General features: G+C 40.8%; 1 protein-coding gene across 10 annotated transcripts in view; it reads right to left on the bottom strand.

Annotated features, from left to right (window-relative positions):
- ERC2 (ELKS/RAB6-interacting/CAST family member 2) overlaps positions 1-27721 on the bottom strand; it is a 660221-nt gene that overhangs the window by 405058 nt on the left and 227442 nt on the right. For all 10 annotated transcript variants that reach the window (XM_048488070.1, XM_048488069.1, XM_048488071.1 and 7 more), the window contains 2 exons: positions 5097-5234; positions 1974-2114 (listed from right to left, as the gene is read on the bottom strand). In XM_048488070.1, coding sequence (XP_048344027.1) covers positions 1974-2114; positions 5097-5234 — 279 coding nt within the window. The remainder of the gene's footprint in view (positions 1-1973; positions 2115-5096; positions 5235-27721) is intronic.

Below are 27721 nucleotides of genomic sequence, written 5' to 3'. Positions count from 1 at the left end.
GAAGAACCCACTAAGCTGTGACAAATGGGAACAAGTAGCCTGCAAACATTAAACATGGCACAATGTTAACCATACAGAAAAGGAGGAGTGGGACAGGGTCCCAGAAGAGGGACCAAAGAAAGGCAAGGCCTGCCCCCACTGGCCTTTTATGGCCATGCCTGCCACGGCCTCGCCCTGCAGCCCCAATGCAGCTGAATAGCTCTGCAATGGCCCATCCCCTAATGGCTTTGCCCCTAGACACCATGTGGTTGGGACAGAGGCTGCCTTCACCTTCCTTTCCATTTGAAAGGCAATGGTGGTGTGGAGTAAGTCCCATGCCACACTTTATTTTATAACATAACAAATAGTTCAAAACAACCATAGAATGGTGGACAAATTACAAAATATCCCCTTTCTCTGCTCTTTTTACAACAAAAAGTTTTACTAGACAACAAAATTAATTTATCTCAATAAAGTTCTTGGGCGATTTCCCACTGGCGATTAATCCTGGGATAGTCACCTGAAATATCCAGGTTTCCTCGCGATCTCCCCACAGCCGAACTGCGGAACTGCGGAACACAGATCAGTCCTGTTTCTGGCGCTCCCCCCCGCCCCAACCCTTATCAAGGGATTTTCCTGGACCTCCTTGTATATGCACCTTTTTGAAAAAACACTAATAGGAGATGAGGGCTGCACATTTGAAGGTCCATAACTTTGGCCCCCATGAACCAAACTTCACAAAACCTGGGTGGTATCATCAGAAGACTCTCCTACTGATACCACCCAGTTGGTGGTATCTCTCCTAGTTGGACAAGTTTATATTATTATTTATTGATGTTTTTATGCAATTTCACAATAGTTATTACAGGTTTTAACAGTTGTCAGAAAGCTACTGAAAACCTATGGCAGAACAGCTCATTGGGGAAAATCTTGTGGTATCATCATTATCACCATTCATACAGCACTTTAGAGTCTTCAAAGACCTTCAAAAATATTATCTCAGTATTTAAAAGGCCATTTTTATATGTGTGACTGAGGGAATATCATTTTCAGAAAGGCCATCTAATGAAGTGACATCTAAATGATAGACTTCTTGACCCACAGCTATACAGTCATTCAAACTGGATAAAAAAGCAGGAAGACAACATGTTTGCTTTTGCAAAAAGAAAAAGAAAAGAAAATACAAGTATTATCTCAAAAAACGTACAGATAGACTGGAAAATAAACTCTGATAGATTTGAAATAGGAAGGAGAAGGAGAAAGTGGAGGAGAATGTGATATTCAGTCACAAGCAGCTTAGGGTGACCCCATCAAACATCATTTTAAAATGTGTACAGTGATTTAAAGAAATTGCTTATTTACTTATTTATTTGTAAACTTAATTGATATCCCCCTTTCCCCAGCCAGTGTAGCAAAGTGGTTAAAAGCAGGTGGACTCTAATCTGGAGAACTGGGTTTGATTCCTTACTCCTCCACATGAGCAGCAAAGTCTTATCTGGTGAACCAGATTTGTTTCTTCACTCCTATATTCCTGCTTGGGCTAATCACAGGTTTTTGGAACTCTCTCAGCCCCATCAACATTACAAGGTTCTGTTGTGGGGAGAGGAAGGGAAAGGAGTTTGTAAACCCCTCTGAGTCTCTTTACAAGAGAGAAAGGCAGGGTATGAATTCAAACTTCTTCATCTAAATAGGAATCCAAGATGGCTCATAGTATTCTCCTGTCCACCATTTTATCCTCACAGCAATGCTGTGAGATAAGTTGTGCTGGGAGAGAGTGACTAGCTCAAGCTTCCATGGCAGAGTAGGAATTTGAATCTGGATCTCTCAGATTCTAGTCCAACTCCAGATTCTAGTCCAACTGAACAGTATACCACACTGTTTGGGACATATGTTTCAAGTCCATTGGATTTTAACCATTTTTCAATTACTGTATAACCCTATCCCATACCTTGACTCGCAGCAATACAAACATTTACCTAATTGCAAATACTGACCTCTTTTTCTGTCAACTCTGCTTGTAAAGCATTAACTTTTTCCTTCAGATCTTTGTTTTCTTTTTTAAAGGATTCAATTTCTTCAAGCCTTTCACGGTCATCTCTCTCCCTCTGCTCCTTTAATCGCTCTATAATTCTCTCCTAAAAAGTGAAAATATAAACTAATCTTTATAACTTGAACCAGCAGCTGCAAAAATGTGTATATTATCATTTCAGAGGGAACTGAGTTTTCTCTCAACGGTAAGATGTTAATAATGAGACCACAATCCAAAAAAACGGGGATGGCAGCTCAGGAAATGTATTTCAGATCCACCAAGCTCAACGTAGCCCATCAGACAATATACTTGATTTGTCAGGCATTTGATACCCATCGCCTCACTGCCTGCTTTTGTAGACCCAAGCAGGTGGCAAAAACAAGTGAGTCAGTGAGCCCTTAGTAAGCTGACATGCAAAGCTATTTGGCTACATACCTACATCACATGTGCTTCTGCCTCTTTCCCAATGCTGTTCTGCATTATACAAGAAACCATTTTTAAAGTTTTAGTTTTAAAGCTGAATTTTTATTTTTAATGATTGAAAATATTTCTTTGCCATTCCTTTGCCCAAATAGGGTCCCCAAGGCTGATTCCACTTGAATTTTGACTACATCATAAGAACATAGGAACAAGCCAGTTGGATCAGACCAGAGTCCATCTAGTCCAGCTCTCTGCTACTCGCAGTGGCCCACCAGGTGCCTTTGGGAGCTCACATGCAGGATGTGAAAGCAATGGTCTTCTGTGGCTGTTTCTCCCGATCACCTGGTCTGTTAAGGCATTTGCAGTCTCAGATCAAAGAGGAAATCCCAATGTGTAAATAGGTTTACTCAGAAGTAACTCCCATGTTATTCAATGGGTGGGGGTTGCTCCCAGAAAAAATGTATTTAGGATTCTACAGCTAGGCTTCCATGCCAACTTTCACTGCTATACTTCTCCATTTCCTATTGGATAGGTAGTTATCATTATTATGCTGATGTCCAAGCTAAGCCATCAATCTTTTCTGTGGGTTGGAAGGACCAGTCAGGGTCTCTCTTGCAGAAATCAAATGTGAGGTGTACTCAGGAGTAAATATGAGTGCTTCATTTTGACTGGTAGCAGTGGACTGACTTATCAGACTGCAAATATTTGTGTTTCTCTACTAAGCTTTGCTCTTTTCTCCTGTAATGCAATATAGTACACAACACGAAAGTACCTCCTGGTTGATCAGTTCTACGGTAAAAGCTGCATTGTGTTAGATGTGCAAACATATAACTAAAGTTTAATATTATTATGAAATTTTTAACATTCAAGTGAAGACATTTATTTAACCAAGTAATAAGGTCTCAGTCGAGGGACCTTCCAAGCATATACATTTGGACCTTTTTGACATAGAAAAATAATCAGCTCTAAGACCAATGATCTTGAAGTAAGAATGTTGTTATAGAACAGGTATTATTAGCTACTGCTTTTCTAACAGCAAATTTTGGAAGTGATAGAAGCCTGATCTTATTTTAAATAAGATCTCTCCCTGCTTTTTGCATTCCAGTGGTGATCACTTTTATCTGTAAACAGGTTTAAGAGAAAATTGAATTGATAACATAAACTGAGCTACTATAGACTTAGATTCATCTCTTAAAATTAACAAATTTAGATGCATTTAGGCACTGGATGTAAGCCAAACAGAAGTTGACAGTATTCAGTACGAAAAAGAAGAAATATATTATTATAACATTAATTACTACCCCTTCCTATGAGCATATTATGATGAAATATTTAATATGTTTGACACACCTGATTCCTGTGTTCTTGGAAAGTTTAAATTTTTACATTCAATCCCAAACTGGCAACCACAATCAATAAATACTTTATTAAAAATCCTTTAAAGTACTACTTGAAAAAAATGGGTTGGGAAAAGGAATAAGGTAATGATGCTTTCTGAATGCACAATAGAAAGTTTCATAAGCAGCTCCCAAGCTCCAGTTTCCAAACTTTCACCTTCAAACCACCCATATTATTCAGTCTGTTGCCTCTCATGCTATAGACTTGAAGCTGATGAAGCGCCAATCTGCCCATTACAGTTTTTACCACAGACACTCTGGGTTTACAAGGATTAGCTGAGGGCAGTGAAATCCACAATCAAGCATATTCATTTTGTTTGAAACTTCATGTAGGAAAGGAAGCCCAACATGTCATTTATTTGAGAAAGGCATGTGTCCAGTTAGATAACATCTTACATTGTTAAAATAATTGGTTTAATTTTTTTAAATGGAAGCCTATCTGTCAGAAAATGATACATTGTTTGACTGGACTGGAAGGACAGGAGCCCCCAGATTTGTGTGTTATAATTTGTTCTACGAATTATTTATAAAATTGCAGTTTATAAAAATGTATTTTGCTTAGCTGGAAGTTTCTGTCAAAACTATTACCATTACCCTAATGATATAAATCTGATCCCATTAACATTATAGGTGTTAATCACACTTTTAATTTTGTATTTATTAAAGGCTAACATTTTCAAGTGCAAAACGAAGATGAATTGAAGTGTAATCACCAGGAGTTAGACAATGAAAACACATATTAGCATACTTAATATACCCTGATTTCATTGATGAACCACCAACATGATGAAATCCCAACAATGTGTCCTTTCTAATCTTATTTGCATTGGCAAGAACTAGTGCATTTATCTATCCCCCTACAGCCCTAACCTACCAAGCAGGAACTAAACTTAAGTGACAGAAAGCTCTACATCACGCATATTAAACTCCTTATTTTTAGTAAGACTACAGTGACTCCAACTTTTTACCAACAAAGCCGTAGATGCTGTGAATGAAGGCATAGTATAGCTAAACTCCTCATACTCATGTTATCATTTCCAGTGTCAAGACACTTAGAAAGTATCTGGATATTTTTGGCAAGTGGGATCGGTTAGCTGTATAAAAACTTTCCTACTCAGAGAAGCTGGAGCTGGGATTTACTGAGTATTTTATCCAATGTTAACGTTGCACACATGAACAGATGACTTATCAGAACTTGTTTGTACACAACAGCCAAAACTTCAACCAGTTGAAGTATCCTTCAAGAGAAATTTTAAAATGCCAGGTCCTACCTTTTCTGACAGAGCTTCCTCCAACGTTGCTAGAGCAGTGTCAGTATTACTGGAATCGGTCTGCAATGATTTTACTCTATCTTTCAGGTTGGTCAGCTGCTTGTCTTTATCCCTAAGTTGTTCCTGAAGATTTTCAATCTTTAAAAAAATTGCAAAGATTATGCATCATTGATTTCTGATGAAACAGACTCCCAAATCATCCCGATAAAAATAAAACAAGGCATATGCATTTGTTTGCTGGCTGCTTGTTTCTTGTCATTGAAGTTTTCTTCCATATCTTTCTGGCATCAGAATCTTTCTTGAAATCAGAATTCTATCCTGCTTTGACAATTATAAAATAGTAGAAAATATAATAAACTTATTATTAAGGATACCACACTAAATACACTGGTGTTAACTACAATCTTTGATTTATGTTCATTTATTCTCCTGAACTGCCCAGTTTAGCCAGTGTAACGGATGAAGAGAACTGCTGGCGCAGGACAGAATACAACTCACTAGAGGCTGCACAACAGTACTATTATATAACATTAGAATTGAACCACAGGATTGCCAACCTCCAGTTGGTGGTTTGGGATCCCCTGGGATTACAATTGATCTCCAGGCATCAGAAATCAGTTCACCTGAAGAAAAGGGCTGCTTTGGAAAGTATACCTTATGGCAGTATACCCCATTGAAGTCCTTCCCTTTCCCAAACCCCACCCTCCTCAGGCTTTACCCCCCCCCCTCCCAATCTCTATGTATTTCCCAACCCAGAGCTGGTAACCCTAACCCTCATGGTAGTCTTGCACACAGTAATTCAAAGCCAAAAGTGTGCTGTAATGTGAAAATCCCTTTGTCCACAAACACTTTTTTCCAGGAGCAATGCTGTATTTGGTGGTGAGGGATTGACAAACAAGACTTACAAATAGGTGAAAATGTCATTCACATGGCACAGCTCTGCCACTCAGGAGAGCCTGGTTCAGTTCAGGCAAAAAGCCTGTTCATAATGTAAAGCTTAGGAACATGATATCTTTTTTGCACTTCTGCTGGAATCATTGCACCAGATTTTATATTCTACAAGAGTCAAAGTTAAGCTTTCACTGGCTTACTTTGCTTACAAGACTTGGGAAAGGTATAATGATGGTTTACTTCCCATTTTAAATCTAAAAGCTAGGATGAGAAAATGAACATTAGTTATTGCTGTTTAATAAAGGCAAAACTTGAAATTACTCATATGAGATAAAAAATAGACCACTCTTTACAGTATTTACTTTTTCAAAGCCCTTATGGCCGATGTAGGTTACATTATACACGAAAGTATATAACAGGAAATGAATACTCTTTATCACAGCACATTTTTATTTGGACAATATTTAGGCCCAAGCAAGTGGATTGCTTATAATATTTAAGCAAAATTAAAACAATATCACAGAAAACCTAGCATTAATAACAAACTGACACATTCACCTGTCAAACTAACTCCAGCATTAAAAATCAAAGAAAGCAAGAAAAGCACAATAAAACATTTAACAGAGAAATTAGAAGTGCTCTACAACAATCTAAAATCACTAAAAGTCATGGCATGCATAAATCATCTTTAAAAGCTAGCAAAAAAGAACACACTGAACCTACTTACACAGGAAACCCTATGCATTGGTGATCAGGTTATGCATCACTTGCAAACATGGTGGTACAGTACAAAAAGTTTTGTGACCAAAGAACCAGCAATTGGGAGAAAAATACTACTCTGTTCTGCATCAAACCTGAGTAGGGCATGGAAGACAAAACCAAATACTTTTTTTTAATTTCAGTTACTTTTTCTGTCGCCATATCACTTCTTTATTTATATAATTTAGCAGTGAGATCATCTGAAGAAGTCTGGCCATGCACTGTGACAGCAAGCCATTATGAGTCTACTATTGAGAAGAATCATTAGACACACACCCCGCCCCAGATTTGATATTATACAATCACTGCTTCTGTTTTAGAAAGAAAGCAAATTTTTTGCATGCAAATAGTATAAAGAATAGGTTCTGTGGAATCCTTCCCCTCTGAAAAAGTATCTGTAATGTTTCTGCTAATGAGTTTATATTTTATGGAAATCCTGAAAAAATATACACACTTGGAAATTGAGAACTTGTTATGTTCTATTGTATGTCTTGGTTACTTCCAAATTTGGTATTGGCTGGTGGCTTAAAGGAAAGGACAGCATGCGCCTATCCTTCTACAGCATTAATAAAGGTTCTCACAACCACCTTATGACACCCTGTGGAATACTGAAGCCACTGCACATTTCATTTCAACAGACTATAGTCTTACATAGAACAGGATGTAAAAGCCTGAAAGTGAAACATGCAGTTAGTATTCAGAGCAGGGACATGCTGTTTTATTATTATCAGACGAGACTATGCACTCCTAAATTAAATCCATTTATTATCTCTGTTTGGTTCTTATCTACACACCAATGTATTTACATGATTTCTTTCCGTTTAAAAGCCAATTTTAATAACCCAAGCTTTATCGAAAAAAGCCAGTCTCAAAATGCCACATTTAGCAAATGCTCTCCTCAGAGGTACAGGGTAGGCAGCAAATATGCATTTTTTATAATTCATCAGTCCCAGCAGATGATCGCAAAACATTAATGAATACTATTGGTCAAATAGCTTCTCAGAAGCAGATTTGGCTATTGGAAGGGCAACAATAATGACAGGGTTTAAATTCATCATACTCTCTTAATTGATATTATTTATTAAATGTATTCTTGCCTTTCCATTGACATACTCAAACTATCTTGCGGCTTACGCAGATGCTTTTAGACATATCTTGTATCTAATTCAAATCCTTCCAGCATGTGGATCAAAAAACATCTGCACAACGGAGACACATATGGAAGGTGCGATTCTTCTACAAACATGGGAGAATCCCCAATTTTTCAAAAAGATACAAAAACTGGGAAAAGGGGGGATAAATCATTGGAAGAGCAAAAAAAATTATTTCCATACATACTTACACATTGACAATTAAAACAGAAAGAAAAGACTCAAAGAAGACATGAAGGCTGCACTGGGAGGGGTGGAGAAACCACGAGCAGAAGACAATAAGCAACTGGAGGCAAAGTGGCAGCCAAATGGAAGAACCAAAAATGCAAAGGGGGAGAGAGGAAGGAAATAGGGAAAGGGAAGAGGTCACAGGCACCACTAAAGAAAGGGAGAACAAGCAGAGGTAGCATTGAGATAGGGACAGAGGAAATTCCCCACACCCAAGTCCTCAAGTTTTCCTAGATTGCAATTACCACTTAAGATTTGGGGTAACGTTTAAAATGATCACTGCTCCATTTGCAGCTGCCAGATAATGTTACTGATACTGAATATATGCTATCATCATTTCACTTGTATCTACTATCTACTATCATCATTTCACATGTATCTACTGGTTTTTCTTTAAAGACTGCTATCCTTGGCAAATTTCCCTGGGAATAATCCTCACTGCCTTGAATGAAACTTGCTCCAAATGAAAGAGCACAAGCCTGAGCCAAAAGCAACTGACATACAAGTTCAAAAAAGGGAAGTTAATATATTCAAAATTCCAATAGCAAAGAGGCTAAACTCCTAGCAGAGTCATTCATGGCTAGAATGCTCTAAGCTCAGTCACAAGGCTAACAGTACAGCCCACAAGGGGGCTGAAACAACTGTGGAAACCATGCACTCCCATGTCAAAGCAGGTACAGCTTATGCCATGACAAAGGGCAGATAAGCGGGGGGAGGGGGGGTCATTCACAATGGCAATGGGTGTCAGGCAACTCCACAGAACCCAAATGTGGAAACTGTCCCTGTGCCGCAGAAGTGCCTGCCAGTGTTAGGGGGGGAGGTCTGGGGGCATTCCTGGGGGTGGTTGTTTACTCGGGAAGGTCCCCTATGCTGCCCAATGATGCACACCATATTTTAGTGTGGCCGGGGGTGGGCGGTTTCTAAATCAAATGATAAATAAATAAATAAAACAAATAGCCCACTGAGCAGCAATATGGGTTTTCAGGTCAACCAGGAAGGGGGTTTTTTTTTTGTTTTTATGCTCCCTGTACTACCTGAAACCCCTTAGGAGGAGATGTGGCTGTGCCCCTGTGGTGTCATGTCTATGCCCTGGTCACCGTGGAACTGGATTGCACTGTAAGATGTATCACATCCTTCAGGGAAAAATGGTCACATCAGCAGAAGAGAACAGGCTGTTCCAATGGAGATGGGGGTCTGAGGAATCATTTAAGGATGGCTAGTGGACAGCAGCAGCAGTGGAAGGTGACAGTGGATGAGGATCTTTTATAGACAATATAAGATACACAAATACACATGGCACATAGGCGCTGGCTCAAGCAATTTATATTACCTATTAGTTACTTGTAAAGTATGCCAAATTGTTGGCTATTAGACTTATCAAACTATTATACCTCCATAACACATATATCTCCACTTTAAATCCAATTCATGCAACAATTTATTACAAGACAACCTTCTCTCAAGTTCATAATCATGCAATTGTTAAACCAACAATGTCCATAATCTTGTAAATATTATTGTGTCAATGTCACCCGCTGTGACTGCAATACAAGTTCATAACAATTAATGAAAATCCTGGATCGGTGGCTTGAATTACTTATAGATACCGTCCCAATTCAAGGGCAGTCAAATTTCTCATCATTTTCAGTTGTATATATTTCAATCCGCTCCGTTGTACGTCCCAAACGCTTCGCGCTGATTGCCGTGTTTTCATCTGCCTTCTTCAAGGGAAGTGTTAATGCACTTGATAAGGAACCCTCTACAGGTGATTCTGTACATAACAATCCTTATATCATCTTATTATCGCCATGAATGAAGGTTTGTTTCTTTTTGTAAAGTAACTGCATCCTGAAAGTGCTGAAAAATTGTACACCCATGTCAGATGGCACTCAATCAGTTACAGGGGAAGAATGGAGGACAAGTATGAATGACAGCATTCAATGACACAATTGGACTAAAGCTAAAAGGTGATATGTTGCTCTGGATTTGAAGTCAGCCTCTTTAAGGCAGCCTCTTCCTTGACACTCTTTGGGGCCTTTCACTATGCGGAGTCAACTTTGGGCTCCCGGAATGACTAAAGGTGCTGGGCTATTGCACTTTTGGACATTTGGGTGAGCAACTCCAAGGTTCATGTCTGGCAGTGCCAATCAAAAACAGACCGGTGGGTCAGCAAATGGAACATTTAAACATGTCAATCCTGGGCATGAGCAAACTGAAGTGGACTAGATGAGGACATTTTCAGTCAGAAAATTACAAAGAGTTTCACTCTGGGAAAGGTAAAACCAGAAGAAACTGAGTTGCTTTAACAGTGAAGTGAGATGTAGCACAGGCAGTCAGGAGCTATAAGGCAAAGTCTGACCAAATAATATCTATCAGACTTCAGGGAAAGCCTATCAGCATAACTACCATTCAAGCTGATGCCCCAAATACAGATGCTGATAAGGAAAAAAATGGAAAGGTTTTGTGCGCATGTCCAGGAAAAAACTGAATACCCACATAAACAGGATGTGTTGATAATGATAGATAACTGGAACACAAAAGTAGAAAACAAAGCAGAATCAAATGCTGTTGATAGGTTTGGGCAAGGAGCATGAAATGGAGAAGGAGAGTGACATATAGAATTTTATGAGGACAGCAATTTGTTCACTGCAAACACATACTTCAGGAAACCCAAAAGATGATTGTATACATGGACATCACCTGTCAGTCAGTATATAAATCAGATTGATTACATAATTGGAAGCAAAAGATGGAAAAGCACTATTCTCTCTTCTAAAACAAGACCAGGAGCTGACCGTGGTACAGACCATGAATTGTTAATATAAAAATCTGACTAAAGCTAAAGAAAAACACCAGAACATTCGTACTGCCAAAATACAATCTAAGCAACATTCCTAAAGAGTTTAAAGTCCATGCAAATAACAGATTTGTGTTACTAAGTTCAAGTAAATGTAAACCAGAAGAAAAACAGCGTTGCACTTACCTGTAACTGCTGTTCATCGAATGAGTTCTGTGCAGGCCACCCACAGAGAACAATAGCAAGCTTTCTTGAATGTTCTGCTTTGCAGAGTGCTCCCTCCCGCTCCCTCCTCAATCACGTGAGAAAAAAGTGGGGAGCACTATTCCCTTAGTTTTCCCCTCACCACCACAAGAATAAGATGAAGTCCAGACTGTACATTCAATTTGCCTACAGAGGGGAAGGAAGGAGGGATGTGTGCCTGCAGCAAAGACCACTCAATGGAAGACAGTTACAGGTAAGTGCAACACTGTCTTTCATCTTTGTGGTCTTATTATGCAGTCCCACATGGAACAGTAGCAAGTCTAATCATATAACGGAGTTGGGTGTGTGGCTGTTCTACTCGCATGACTGTGATACTGCTCTCCCTACAACGGTTTCTCTTCTGGAGTTCATATCGACAGAATAATATCGGATGAATGCATTCAGGAAAAACCACATGGCTGCACTGCAAATATCTGCAATGGTGACAATGCAAAGAAAGGCCACAGTAGCTGTTTGCACTCTAGTAGAGTGAGCTCGAAATCGCATTAGATATTTGCCAAGTTGTAGGCTTTCCGGACCTTAGAGACCCATCTGTAAAGCTTCTGCATGGATATTTTTCTTCCCTTCTTTACATAGAATTAGAGAGTACTTTTCACATCTAATGAATGCAATGTTCTTTCTGCATCTGATGTAAAGTGTGGAAAGAAAACTGATAATACTGTATCTTGGGTCAAATGGAAGGTGGAAACCACTTTGGAAAGATTATCTAGGCCAGGCCTTAAGGCTACCTTATCTGTGTGAAATTTGGTAAGTGGAAGGTCGGACCCTAGGGCTTTCATGTCCCCCACCCTCCTAACTGAGGTGATCACAACCAGAAAGGTTGTCTTGTATGGCCAATCCAAGAACTTGCAAGTAGCCATTGGCTGAGATTAATCATCAACCCCAGTTCAGTCAAGGTTTTGATTGTAGTAGTAACCTGCTGTTCTAGTTCCTGAGGGAAGTGTTCTACCAATAGCCAATCATCCAGATATGGGAATATATTGCACTCTTGGAGGGCTAAGTGTGAAACTACAGACAGCAGGCATTAGGTGAACATCTTTGGGGTTGTCAATAAGCTGACTATAATGTTATTAGGGGAAGTGATGTACACAATGAACACATTTTTCTACCCCACCAGTATAAACCAGGAAACTGCCAGGACCAAGCCAACTAATGTTGGTTCCTTCCCTGGCCAGCCCTTAGACTTCCCCTGCTGCACCAGTTTGCAGCGGCAGGAGCACTGGGACACTTGTGCCACATCCCTCACTGCATCCCAGCACTGGGGGAGGGAAGCAGTTTCTGTGCAGTGGTGGTTCCACCATTCTGCCAGGGTAAGTGTCCCAGAGGGGGCAAATCTATCAGTGTGGCCATCCCACTGCTCCCATGAATGGATTTACCCCCCCCCCCCTTTTGGATAAGGCTCTTAAGGTCACAACCTAGGAGATCTAGGTAATCAGAATACTCCAGGGAAGCCCTAATACATCTAGTATCCAATGCATGTGGGTTTTACCCACTGAAAATGAAATGTTTGCTATGTAATTGCCATGTTGGTTTTAAAGAATGAACATAAAAGTAGATAAGGTGATTTATATGACCATATTTTTCTGGCATGAATGTGCAAGATTTCCAGCGTCTAAAAAATTGCACATTTTTACTAACACATGCTAATCCAATAAAAGGTATCAACTTACTTCCTTTGTCTCATTGGAAGCCAAACAGCCGAGCCAAACAAGGAATTCATTCCTGAAGCTTCAGCCCTTGCATAAGAACAAACCAACTACATCATAGCAATTATTGTAAAAAGTAGCAGCCAAAGGGAGTATCAATATTGGCATGCGACATGTGACTCAAATAGAATGTTCCATTTTTGGACATTCCATTCTTAGGAACAAGGGACTTGTTCAGTTGTTCCTCCCTTTTATAAATCAACCAAACACCACAAAACATAGTTAAGACATCCCAGATAATAAATCTGAACAAAGCCAAGGCAGGCAAACCTTTATCAAAAGGAGTCTGGATGCAATGAGGCATACATATTTTTAGTTATTTTAAGTCAATGTTCCAAAGGGAATGCATGAAGCAGGAAATTAATAAGACATACTGACAAGCTTCTTTGTTTTTCCTAGTGAGGGGATCCAAGCAGCCTCCTAAGATTTTGGGGATCTAAGTTCGTCTCGAACTATAAACCTTTCCCTCAGTTTCCATGGGTTCTACAGAAAACAAGAGTACAGACTTCGGGTTTGCTGCTGTGGGGTAACTTTTGTGGTCCCCAAGAAGATTATTGAGGTCACTAAGCCTGGATTAATATATAAACTAAGAAGATTTAATTATTTACAGGTTGATTTTAAAGGAACAAACCAGTAGCACATATCTCCAGGCAGATATAACAGAAACTGGCAGAGGCACAAAAAATTAAACTAGTTATGACTTCAGAAGAGTACTTAGATTTGTCTACAATGCTTTCAGACACAAATAGTTTTTTTATTGACCAGTTACTTGGCTGAATCCTCTTTCACACACTGGATTCCACCCACACCAGCCTGCGCTTTCCCCAGAGTCAGATTAAATGGAACAAGGTTTGCTCATCCCCAAAGACAGGCCTAACAAATGAGCACTCTCTTTTCTCCCAGAGATACTGTTGAACCCCTCGGCCACACTGCCAGGCAGAGCTACCCTTCACTCTGTCTAATCTTTTTCCTGAGTCAGACCTAAGCTGCCAGTGCTGTCTCTCTGAGGCAGAACTCTCCCTTCTCCAACATCGCATCCCCCTTCCCAAAAGTGATTGGATCCTGGAGCAGAACTGTGGGCTCATCTGAGTGGCTGATTTTCCCTTCAGGGGAAGGACAACCTACCGTCTGTCACACATACCACACTAAGTCTGCTCTGTTGAAGTTACAAATGTATATTTATTTAAGCCTCAACCAAGATATTCACAGTTCTAATGTGTAAATTGAACAAGGAACTAATAAAAATCTAAATAGCGTTTTATACTTAGATATGGTATAATTGAATGCTGATGTGATTCTTGTTTCTGCATGTATTTCATTGACTAAACTGTAGCTGTACATTTTCCAGTGGGGAAAAAAACTATAGTAAAAACAGTCATTACCTACAGTGAGACTAATAAACATACTTTACTGCAAAGCAACTACTGCATATTGTATAGACAGGAAAACAGAGTTGCACTTACCTGTAGCTGTTGTTTATGGAGTGGTCTTTTGTGCAGGTTAACATGGAACTGCACAAGTGCACGGTAGCTGTGGAGATGAAGACTCTACAGCTTTCTGGAAGATTCAAAGCACCAAGAGCACTCCCCATCCCCTCTGTCTCATGCCAGAATTTTCCCACCCAAAAGGGCACACGATGGGAGTGCTTCTCCCTCAGTCCTCCCTTTGTTTGCTTCTGCTTATTGTGTTGTTTTCTCAACTGGTACTATGTGTGACATAGGGCAAATAGTATTGTTGAAGCTGCTGTTGGGTAGGCCAGTACATATAAAGTCACTGAAAGTGATATGAGTGCCTTGGATAATACCTTTGTTTATATGAAGCGGCCAAAAAAAGCTGAAACCTATCTGGCACCAAGTTATTTGGCTCTGCTGAATGGCCTAGGTTTTTTTGAGCTAAAAATAAATTACAAGAAAACCAATAAAACAAATCCATCAATCAAACAAGCCCCATGTTAAACAAAATTTTAGTTTCTAGATCAAGGTCCCCAAAATGAGTGCCTATACTGCTGCCAAAACCTTTTTTGGAGCCTGCCAAGTGTTTTTAGAAAGTGTATCAGGCCAGGTAGTTCTGTTGCCTAACAAGGCTTCTGACTGACTGGTGAAGATTTGATTAACTGTACAATTAAAAAAAAATTGGCACCAGCTGCCACCACAGCACAAGTGTTACTGATGTGAGTTTGTGGCAGCCATTTTCTGGCAACCATTTTTTTGTGCCCACCCTGCTGTGTCAGAATGTGCCTGCAGGCGAAAAAAGACTAGGGAACCCTTCTCTAGATCTCTGAATATGATATTTGAATTGAACCAAGAAGCTGATGGCAGCTAATGTCATGAATGCAGAAATAGTATCTAGCTCCTAATAATTGAGCTGTAGCATTCATGACTTCTCTCCTGGTTGACTTCGACCACAGTCCTATACAGGGTGCTTTACAATAGTTAATATAGCATGGGTCCAAGGTAAGGGAATATCAAGGTAAGGGAATATCTTCCAGGCCTGACAAAGTTGGAAGAAAGCAATTTTTGCAGTTGTAGTAATTTCCTTCTCCAGCAGTAATGCTGGATACATTATAACTCTTAGACTTTTAACCAAATCAGCACAGGTCAGCTGAACTCCATCAAAGGTAAGAAATAGGATGTCCTTTAAGGTTTCATCATTCCCAACAAAGAGTTCTTCCATCTTAACAGAATGCAGTTTCAATTGATTCTCTTTTAGCCATTTAACCAAATTAGTCGGCAAGTGACTCAAGACCTCTATGACAGCACAGGGAAATTTGAATAGTGAGATAGAGCAAGGTGTCATCAATATATGGATGTCACCCAGTTCCAATGCTATGATTTCTCATAAGGACTTCACACAGAAGTTAAGGGGGATTATGTTACAACCTTAGCTTAAGTCTATGTTACAACCAGAATCCAACTTAGAACATGTATGAGAGATTTTACTAATAATGAAGTGATTTCCTTTTCCTGAGATAAACAAGGTTCAGATATAGGAGTCAGGTAATAGACTGACATTATTCTAATATTAAAAGCAGAAGTGCAATGTTGATGACTATTCAGACAACAACAACTGAGAGATTCATTTTCTTCTTGGCTAAGGAATGCTGAAAGAATGTTTGGCTGAGGAAAGTTGGAAAACAAAATATGAAATCTGCAAACTATTAGTTTAAGAAATATGTTACTAGTAGGCTTGAAAATACAAAATCTTTAAAAAATAAGGTGTCCAATACAAAAATATAGAGTTGCCCTTGAAAGACATTCCAAAGCATCAACTGATACAAAATGTAACAACTATTAACTATTAACTGAAACAGCCATGAGCACATTGCTTGTGTGCTAGTAGGAGCAATAATGAAATGAAATAATGAAATTTACTGTTTATGGCCATAGGCCATTATAATCTAATTCGTGCGAATGGCAGCAGCTGGAAGGCGCCATTTCCCCCCCTTTTCCCGAATGCTTTACCGTCCCCTCCGGCCTTCCAGCATGTCGCACAGGCCAGGGACATGCCCCCCTGCCTGCAACTCCAGAGCTGTTGGACAGCACAGGGGGGCGTGTCCCCTGACCTATTCAATGCACCGGAAGGCCGGAGGGGACAGTAAGGCATTCGGGGGACGGCGCAGCCTCTGTGAAGGCTGCGCTATCTTCCCCACCCCTACCAGGACCATCTGTGCGAACGGTCCCAGGGGGGTGCATTGGTGTCGTTTATGGCGACACACCCCTGCAGTGTGGCTGTGCGGAAACGGCCAGTGTCAGCCAGGAGAAAGAGCAGTTTGAGAAATGCTTTAAGTCCATTAATAAACTTGCCAGAAATTTGACTCTAGGTTCTAAATAAGGAGAAGAAGAAGGAACATAATGCAGGAAGTCCTTAGGTGAAGGTGCTGAAAACATACAGTATCATTAAGATCTGCCCAGAAATATTTACTGCCTTCTCCTTCTCCCCATTTTACTTATTAAGTCTCCACCAGAAATCAGACCTTTCCTTCTTTTGTCATAATCTTCTGGAACAGTACACCTCAGGTCATGAAGAAAATCTCCTATTTGCTTAAGAGGGTTGTAAGATATTTCTTTTTCAAAGGCCTTTCTTTGTTAACTTTGTGATGAAGGATTTCCATCAGTGGATTTTACACAGGCCAAATATAAAAACATAAGGTGCAATGCAAACTCTTTGGCCCGCTTTGGTTCCCTTGACCTGGGATTTTCGAAAAATGAGTCACTCCCACATGAATGGCCAGGCAGGAGACACTTTATTTCCCTCCGTTCACTGTAAGTTCTGTGTCGTCCACTGTCAGGGAGAGCCCCACAGGGTACAAAGTCCCCCAAGGATGTTTTCTCCCCCATGGTAGTGAGTATGACCAATCTACAGCAACACATTCAATATTGCCCTGCCATTGCAGGAGACCCTTTTTATTTTATTTTTTAAAATGTTGCATGTTGCACATGCGCAGCTACACAGGTGAAGCCAATTGGATTGTGGGATGATCAGCATGGCTGTGGTGGTTCATTTCTGTATGCATGCGCAGCTACTCATAGGTTGCAGGAAATTAAAGAAAGAGAGAGAAGCATCTCCATTCTAAGGTGCAAAAACCACCCAGATTGTTTCCATGGGCTCCAATTGCTGCCTGCATGGCACACATTGGCACACATGTAAACAGGAAAAAGACAAGTGGATTCCTTTGTAATGACTGCGACCTGTTTTATGTGTACAGAATCCACCATTGTTGCTCCTAAGAGGGGACAGAATTTGAGGGGAGTTTTTGTTTTATTTATATTCTTATTTATATATTGTGAGTAGTATGGGGATGATATTTTGAAATTATTTTATTAGTCATGCCATTAAGCCCTTCAGGGATAAATGGAATTAATTACTTGAAAATAAAATACATTTTAAAACTGTTCATTTTAAAAATTATATCCTGCACTTTCCATAAGTTCAGAACAACTCACAGTTTAAAATATATGAACAACCATAAAACTAACTTAAATTAATGCAGTGAGAAAAATAATATACATGAATTGCAGGCCACTTCCATGCCTGTCTACTTAGGTTGGTTAAATGGCTTTTTTCAAGCAAATGCACAAAGGATTATAACTATCATTTTCCTTGAAGTTCTTTTAACATTCATGCAGTTTAAAAAAATTGAAATAACACATACCATAATCCTTGACTATATCATTTCTCAGTAACATTATGCACCTGGAGAAGACTTATGTTGCAAAATTTTGGTGGCCCTAAATGTTGACCCTGGAGGCTACCACCTACACGGAAGACCAAAGAAACAGTGGATGGACAGCATTGCTGAAGACATGCGTGCTGTCAACCTTACCCATGAAAATGTTCAAAATTGAGCTATTTGGCAAAGAAAATGTTAGTGCTAACCCCCTCAAGGGGAATACAGCCCAAGAAGAAGCAATTAGAGGTATAGAGTTTAAGGTTCTATGTAAAAACTTCATGTGCATGGAAGACTAGCATGTCTAGAACCTCTCACATGGACGTGACAGCTTTCCACAGGTAGGGAGGCAAATTTATATGGGGGACCATTCAACCGTATAACTCCACACCTAAACTAAGTCTAGAAAGGGCTATACCCCAGATATATCTGCATATGTGATTCCTCTGCACAACCTATCAAATAATATATGATTTCATCTAATTTATTTCATCCATTTATTTGTCTGTGCGTGCAATAATTTTCATTTATGATTTACTACTAAGTCTAACGGATACTGCCTTTTCTCCCATTACGCAAGGAATGAGAGGCAAGTGTATACCTACTATGGGAAAAGTACTAATTGTGTTCAAAGCAACTAAGACATACACAGAAAAAAATGCAAGAGGGATGCAAAGTCTCAAGGAGGCAGCTGCCCTCAAGCCAGCTGACATTTTACAAGGTTGTAAAAGCTGCTCTAGGGCAGAATGTGTCAAGAGAGAAGAAGGGAGTCAAAGGAAGAAAAGTTCTTGTTCAGGGGACCTGGCTTCTGTTGCCAGACTTCAGACCAGGGAGAGCATGAGCAAAACAGAGAAAAAGTGAACTGCTGTGAGGAAACTGGCCAAAAGAGGCCCACACTAATAACATCATTGTGTATCTGGGAATACTCATGCTGTCTTCACGCCCCACTTTTAACTACCTTTATCTGAAAGTAAGTCTCATTGATATGTGGAGCTTACATCCAAGTAAATGTGCTTAGGACTGTAGCCAAACAGGAAAAACCTTGCAGCTCTGCCTAAAATGTTGGCATTTTTATGGTTATTGCAATGTTCAAAATGAAGCACAGACAGGCACTCCCAAGGACTACAGTGCAAGTGTTATGCCAAATAAAGATAAGGGCATGACTATCACTACAATGAAGGTACAGGAGGAGATGTCTTCCACAGCTTTCAGGATGAGTGGGGAACAGCTAAAGCATTGTTTTTGGCAAATGCTAGGCTCAAATGTTAATATAAGTGTCCCAATCAGTGCTTAAATATGGAGGGTTATTACCAAAAGTGTGGGACAAATAATCACGAGGAGACATGTTTTTAATTACTTTGTTCCTAAGGTATTGTTCTGTCAGCACAATAGTAGCTCCTCCAATGGAACATCTTTTCCATTTGTGGAGAAGGGGAGAGAGATTTTTATGCTTGTACTTCAACCTCCCAGTTTGCTTAGAAGAAGAAGAGTTGGATTTATATCCCGCCCCCCCCTTTCTCTCCTACAAGGAGACTCAAACAGGCTTACAAACTCCTCTCCTTTCCCCCCTCACAACAAACACCCTGTGAGGTAGTGGGGCTGAGAGAGCTCAGAAGAACTGTGACTAGCCCAAGGTCACCCAGCTGGCATGTGTTGGAGTGTACAGGCTAATCTGAATTCCCCAGATAAGCCTCCACAGCTCAGGTGGCAGAGCAGGGAATCAAACCTGGTTCCTCCAGGTTAGAGTACACCTGCTCTTAACCTCCTACGCCACTGCTGCTCCCTTACCACACTGTTCCTTTGGGCAGGGAATGAGGAGGGGGGAGGTAGTTATGAATTTCCTGCATTTCCAGCATGGATAGATTCTGTGAATTATTACTGACTGCATTATTTATCAACAACAATATTGTTATTATTAACAATATCCCTACTGGCCATAGGTTGTCAGTCTTCAGAAGGATCTCTGTTCTGCAGGCTACAATTGTTCACTCTGAGACACTGCAGTCGTTGAAGTAATTAATTAGGTGGCTCATTTTGTAACTCACTATGAAGCAGATTAAATAAAACTTTATCAGCATGAACCAGCTCAACAATGCATTTAAAGGCAACTGAATTCATATTGACATATGGGGTTTTTACAGAATGAATCACTTTGAGCAGGAGTTCCTAATGCAAAGGTCATACATGTTTTTATTATTAAAAATTAAATAATTTATGGTTTTATATCAGCTGTTTATGAAAGCATTGACCAAATTATACTATTCATCAATTAAACAACACAGATTAAAATAGTAATTTTAAGTAGATATATTTATTTAATTATAAACATTGATATCCTGCCTCATACCAGTGGTGGCTTAAACAACTTAAAAACAATTTTAAAAACCACAATAAAACTTCATAAGTAAAATATCTTAAATGAAATATAACAATTAAAACAACCATTAAAATAAGATTAAAATAATCCCAATCCTAACTCCCCACCCTCCAGACTGTCAGTTGTAGAAAGGATTTCCAGGGAGGCTAACCAAATTCTTGGATGAAAAGGAAGGTCTTCGTCATGCACCTAAACCCATAAAAGTGTGCCTATTCCAAAGCCTGAAGGCAATCACAGAGAAAGCTATCTCATGTGCCCCTGCCCACACCTCAGCAGGGGGAAATACCACCAGGAGTGCCTCTCCTTGTGACCTCAGTGCAAGTTCGGGTACACAGGGGTGCAAGCACTCCTTCAGGTAAGCAGGGCCCAGGCTATTTAGGGCTTTGTATGTCAATGTCAACACCTTGAATTGAGTGGAATTCCTTAGGGACCGGCATGATATGTGTCTGGCCAAATGGGCCACCTAACAGTCTAGCTGCTGTATCCTCTCCAACTCCAGACCACTGTCAGGGAGAGCCCCACAGGGTACAAAGTCCCCCAAGGATGTTTTCTCCCCCATGGTAGTGAGTATGACCAATCTACAGCAACACATGGGGACAGCCCCATGCCCCAAGGACAGTTTATTACAGTAGTCAAACACTGGGGCCAGGTCCTTTTGTCCAAAAACAGAGGGAGCTAGCGAACCAGATGGATCTGCTGGAAGGTCCTTGTAGCCACTGCTGTCACCTGAACCTCAAAGGACAGCAATGAATCCAGAAGTACCCCCAGATCTCACACCCAATTCTTCTGCAGCAATACAACCCCATCCAGATCCAGGTATCCCTTGTTTTCATGGACTTGGGAGCCTGCAACACAGAGAACCTCCATCTTGTCTAAATTCAGCTTCAGTCTGCTAGTCCTCACCCAGCCTATAACTGCTTCTAGTCAGTAGTCCAGTAGGAGTAGAAGCACCATTCCTGATTCTGATCAAATGGAAAGATAGAGCTGGGTGTCATTTGCATATTGATGACACTTGACTCCAAATCATCTGATGACCTCACCCAGTGGTTTCATGTAGATCTTGAACTCTCAGGATTGTGAGCATGACTCCCCCAACTCATGCATTCATGTCAGTAGCCATCTTGATCTCACCATTCCAAGGGAGGCCAGGGCCTCAGCAGGAGCATTAGCTATGTTGCCAGGACAATTCCCCAGAGGTCTCAGGAACCTTTGGGATTCCACCTTCCTCCCAGAGCAGACCATTTTAATTGGTTCAACCCCCCTGCAATGGGGGAGTGACATATCAAGGCCACACTTCATCAGTCTATGACAAGGTACGTTTCTAAAATTAGATTTAAAATACATCTTGCTATTGTAAAAAGCATGGAAAGTGATGGTGGTGCAAAATCCCAGGTTTGAGTAAAGCTTTGCACTTTAACAGGTTGGAAAACTGTACCAGAAATAGTTTGCTGGGTTTGCAAGTAATTTGTTCCTTCCTCTAATACCCCAAGCCAAGAGCTGCACAGGAAAAGTGAAGAAAGGTATTCCAGTAATTCACCAGATTTAACCCACCGAGAAGGTGAATCAGGGTACAGTACTATTTTGGTTGCGCTGAATATTCAATGTTCCCTTCAAAATAACTTCAATGTTTTCCTTCAAAATAATGAACTACTGGAAATAGATTCACATCATCATTTTTGGGTGCTGTTCTACTCCTTCTGGTTCTCTGGTTGTGTTTGTCTCTCTGGCCCATTTATCTTCTCTTTTGCCACCAATGTCACTTAATTGGCTTCCCTGGAACACCACTTGTGATTGCATTTGAAATTCCATAATGTCTCTGTGTGCCAACTGTGGTCACCAGGCAGCCATCTATCAGCTGACCCTCTGACCTTTGTCCATTGTGACTTTGGCTCTGTGGAATGGGCTCCCTGAAGAGCTGAGGGGGCCCTCCTTGGAGATCTTCAGAAGACGCTGCCTGTCTGCCAGGGCTTTTGATGGGATTTGAATTGTACCCATCTTTTAAGGGGGAGAGATTTGGGGCTTACTATTTTATTTTTGGTTTTTAACTGAAAATATTGTAACTATTATTGTAAGCTGCCTTGAACCATGAGAAAAGACAAGATGCAAATGTTTAAAATAAATGACTAAATAATGGGAGCCTGTGAATTGAATACAATTTCTGCTTCACATCTCATCAATTATTCAGTATCAGAAGGCTTGTCCAAGAAGTAGGTCTAAGTCACAACTACCAAGATGTGTAATAAGCCCTCCCCACCTCACTTCCAACCACCTGCCCAGCACTAGATTGTTGAGTTTCTAACACCAGTGAAAACACATTTATCATTTCAGGCTTTTTATTGATTTGTTGTTTGTTATAAGATTATCGAAGAGGGGCTGTTTTGTTTTTCTCATAATCAATAACTACTTTTCCTCTCCTTTCCTAATATTATATCACGACAGAATATTGATTTTATTTTTGCTTTCCCCCCATTTGCTCTGGAGATCTGATCTGTCAATGGAGAAGATTTGTCGATGTTAATGGAAGAGAAAGGAGAGGGGCACTGATGGTCATGGATCCTTTTTCTGGCTCTGTTCTCCCAGCAGTTCTTTCTGACCCCAGGAAAATGTTTCTGGTGTCACAGGACCTGCACGGCCCAGGGATCTGCTCTGGGGAAAGGAGATGACATCAGCCTCTCCGCCTCTTCTGTCAGCACCATTTCACTAATGGAAGAGAAAGGAAAAAGAGCTTTTAGCTCCTTCCTGCTTTCCACTGCAATGTCCTGCAAAGCTTTTTAGTCCAAGCAGGCTCTGCAACTCCAGGAAAAGACAGCAGTCAGCAGGGAACAGCTACAACCCCTGTATCCACAGAAAGCCCATTAAAAAAAAATCTTCAGAGACATATGTATCCTCAAACAAATAAAGTCAGAATTATGTCATCATTGGCAAAATAGCAGGTGTCATGTCAGCTAATCAGATAACAGGACAGTGAGGGATAATGAGGAGGGAATGGAACAGAGACACAGAACAGCAAATCAAAGAACAAAAAAGCTGGACAGAACTGAAAACAATGCAGATATATTTGAAATAAGTTTCAAAAACCTAAATGACTAGTCTCAATTCTGCTTAGCTCTAGTTTCATCACTATGGGGCTTTCATTGTATTGTTAAGCATTCCACCTCAGCTTGCAATCCTCTTATATTGTGTACTTTAAGAAACCCACAAAATTTCAAAACCGATATAATCTACACAAGTCCCAACTTACAGTCCAATCCAGACTGGGCTGGCAGGCACGGATGGCGCCGCTCTGGTGTCGCCCTGCCCCCTCAAAAGGGCTTTCCCATGGCACAAGAGGCTTAAATAGCAACAACAGCAACAAAACCCCACCAGAATGCCCACAAAGGAAAGCAGAGATACAAGAAAAACATGGCATATCTCTGAGGCAGGCTGTACTTGCACAAGGAGGCTGAACAAATAATGTCAGCTCCATTCCCGGGACACCACTTCCCTGCAGCTCAGGAGTGCCAATGCAAAGCTGGGCACCATGACCACGCAGCCCAGGGCCAGATTTGCCCTTATGCTGTGGTAAGTGCCCTGGGGAGGGCAAATCCAGCAGCATAGGCTGAAGAGGCCTCCAGAGGGGGATTCACATTCCTCTCTGGATTGGGCTGCCTATCTGTTCTCCACATTAGAAACTATGTATTTCATTTATCAGCACCCTATTTAATTCTTCCTATCAAATTTTCAGAAGAAACCATTGCAGATCAGCCTATGTAGACAGAAGATATCATTGCAGCATGTCAAACCAGAGAATCTACTTCTACATGAGGCTAAATGTCTGGAATTTGTGTACCTATTATTGGAAACCATGAATAATGACACCGATGAAGTGGAAATGTGACTTGGAAACCTTTCTCTGTTTTTGCATGGACTGATGTCTACATGTTCATGATGCTTACATTGGCACATACCTTTGTTCTTTGAATTGATTTATTCTATTGGGGTATGGATTCTTTTATTTGTTATATACTAGTGATTTTTTAATTATTTACACCTTGTTGAATTAAAATGTATACACTGTTTCACATTGCATGCAATTGCATTTATTGTAGCCACAGTGTACAAGTAAGTTGTGACTTGCTGAGCACAGTGCTCTCTGGAGAATACATTGGAGAGGCAGTCTTACAGGTGCAATGGTCCCAGACCTTTTAGAGCTTTGAAGGTTAATACCAGAACCTTAAACCTGATTCGGTACTTCGCCTGGAACTTGTGCAGCTGACAGAAATCTGACTGGATGTGAGCTTTCCATGGTGTCCCTGTGAGGACCCATGCAGCTGTATTTTGAACCAGCTGAAGCTTCCAGATCATTCTCAAGAGCAGCCCTAAATAGAGCAAGTTACAGAAGTCTAATTGGGAGACAATCTTATGTGGATCACCATGGCTAGGTCAGGAAGGGAGTGCCAGATGGGAAAACATCAGTCTAGCTCAGTGATGGCGAACCTATGGCATGGGTGCCAGAGGTGGCACTCGGAGCCACTATCTTTCCAAAAAGTTCCACAAGTTGGGCACAGAAAATCACCCCTCCCACACACACACACACACACACATCTAGGCTGGCCTTGGCCACTGAGCACGACACAGTGAGCAGGGAGAACACCACGGTGAGCAGGGAAGACTCGCCTGGCAGGCCTGGTGCCTGTGCTCTGGGTAGCTGCTGACCAAGGGGGAGGGCACAGAGGAGGCAGAGATGCTAGAGAGGCACAGAGCAGTATGCGCAGGACTTGCTGGCCCCTGCTCAAGCAGGTGGGGTGGAGGAAGAGGGAGCCAACCGGTTTTTCCTAAACTAAAACCTCAGCATTCAGGTTAAATTGCCGCGTTGGCACTTTGTGATAAATAAGTGGGGTTTGGGTTGCAGTTTGGGCACTCGGTCTCAAAAAGGTTCACCATCACTGGTCTAGCTGCATGTGTGCCCTGTGCCTCCCTGGTAAGGGAGGCATTCAACACCACATCCAGGCTTCTGTAAGCAAAGGTGTCAGTTGCACATCATCAAGAGCCAGAAGTTATTTCCTTCATTCGAAGGGTCTTTTGCAGCTCTTTCAGAGAGGTTGAGAAGTTGGGAGTCAGCAGTAATCACCATGTTTTCCAGCTTGAGCTACCAACCTCTTTTGGGAAGAAACACCCAAGTTGTGTATCCCTTACAGATGGAATAAAGATACAAGGAGACTGAAAGAGAAGTCCACATCCTTCTGCTGATAAGCCTGACAAAAACCAGGAGATTTTCCTAAGACGTACAGAATGACAAACAAGAAAAAGAGTTTAACTGAAGCCATATTAGAAGATATTCCCAGATGAGAAGGCACCAGAGTGAGATAGCTGTTTTAAGACAAAAACATTCCAGATCTTATTACCCCCTCAGTTGGCGAGTTGTCAAAGTAAAACTGGAAAACAAGCAACTTCACTGACACATCAGCAGAGAGGAGAAAATTGAGCCCTTTATAAAATGATGGCAAACTATGGAAACCTGTGGAAACAGTGACATCTAGTGGACATCAAGGAGTCTACAAGAAAGGGGTCGTTGTTCCTTGAAATAACTGAAATGGCCACAAATCTTATGAGGATATCTGCCAGTATGCTAAGGTCGATCCCCCACTGAGGATTAGATGCGTGCTTGTCACACAAAATATCCAGGTTTCCAGCAGAACTCCCCACTTCATCAGCACCAAACACGCTTTCATCCCGTTTCTGGCGCTCCCCCCCCCCCCCCCAGCATGTGTTATTTTAGAACCTGCAAGAAAGTTGACCTTTTCAAAAAATGCATGGGCAATCTGGAGCATTGGGGAAGTTGGGGGGGGGGTGAATCCGGATTCATTTTTCCTGCCGCTGGTTATGACATGGAGCCTCCCATCCAATGAGAACTCAGTGGTCTGTGCGCGATGCGTGCACAGCCTTTTCCCCCCCACAGACCAGAGATCCACGTGGATACGAAGCAACATGGGACAAGTTTTGACTGATTGACTGAGTAGAAGGCAATACAAAGTAGTGCTACATGTCGCATCCATGTGGATCTGACTACATGGAGACGCGCGGAAACAGGGCTTCGCTTTAATCGCTCGTTTCTTCGTTTCTGCATAGGGTCGTTCTGCGCATGCTTGCAGAGACGTCGATCCAGAAGTTTGAAAATTTTAAAAAATTCCCACCCCAACACAACACAACAGCCAATCAGGATAGCCCCTGAGCGGATCGCGTGTTCAATCCGCCTCAGTGGGGAATCCTTCATTGATGCTGAGTTTCTGGGAACAAGGATCATTTGTGGGGCAGAAGCTGCAGCGGGGACATTGAAACCATGCTGAAAAGGTCCCGGTTTTTCTCAAACTGGTTTGAATCTACATTCATTTTTTCGGTGGGAAATTGACCTAAGTCTCAGGGCAGAAATTCCCTCTGAAAGGCTGTCAGTACCTATATGTCAAAGCTCATGAAGGATATTAAGGAGATGAAACTATCTTTCCAAAAAGTTCCACAAGTTGGGCACAGAAAATGACAGCTGTACAGAGGTAACAAAAGGAAAATGGTGCTAGAAGAAAAATATGTGTCCTTAGAAAATATACTCTTTCCTGTCTAGACATCTTGCAAACCTGCCCAGACAATGTTCTTTCTATAAAGACTACCAAACCAGGTTTGACTAAAAATGTATTGAAGAGAGGTACATTCTGGTAAATGGACATCCTGGGGAATGACTTCATGAGGATGCTGTTGCAGTCAGGAAGTCAAGATGGAAAGAAGCCTCTATACTGACATATCCTATATTAGCCTTGCTATACATTGAACAGTGGTTTAACCCAAGTTTAACCTACAGATGTTTTATCAGAAAATTTTGCAGACGTCAAAACGCCAATAATCTCAGCGAAAAAGCATATATTTTACTTTTTAACCTAAGGATAACAATACCACCAAATGTGCAAGGCTTCAATAATATACTCCAACATTTCATTATAGCTACAGTTTTAATGACACTCACTGCTAACTCTAATTAGCTTGTTAGAACAGCATGTCATATCACACCATTAGTTATAAGCCTCCAGCCACTAAATATTGGAACTATAATAATTTTACGTGGAAATCTTTGTAGGTTGAAGTGAGTAATTTTTTAATCCTTTTTTATTATCACATTCCTATCCTCTAGAAAACAAAAATTTGCCTACAGCTATTTCCACAAGTTTCTTATGCTCAGAAAGGTCCAACAGTATATAATCTTCTTTCAGAAATTTCCTATAAAGGAATTTCCTACATACCCTTTTTAATATTGAATGGA

This window comes from Sphaerodactylus townsendi, linkage group LG03 (genome assembly GCF_021028975.2).
Source record: "Sphaerodactylus townsendi isolate TG3544 linkage group LG03, MPM_Stown_v2.3, whole genome shotgun sequence".
NCBI lineage: Eukaryota > Metazoa > Chordata > Lepidosauria > Squamata > Sphaerodactylidae > Sphaerodactylus > Sphaerodactylus townsendi.
The sequence above is the reverse complement of the archived record's forward strand: the minus strand, read 5'-3'. Positions and strand labels throughout refer to the sequence as shown.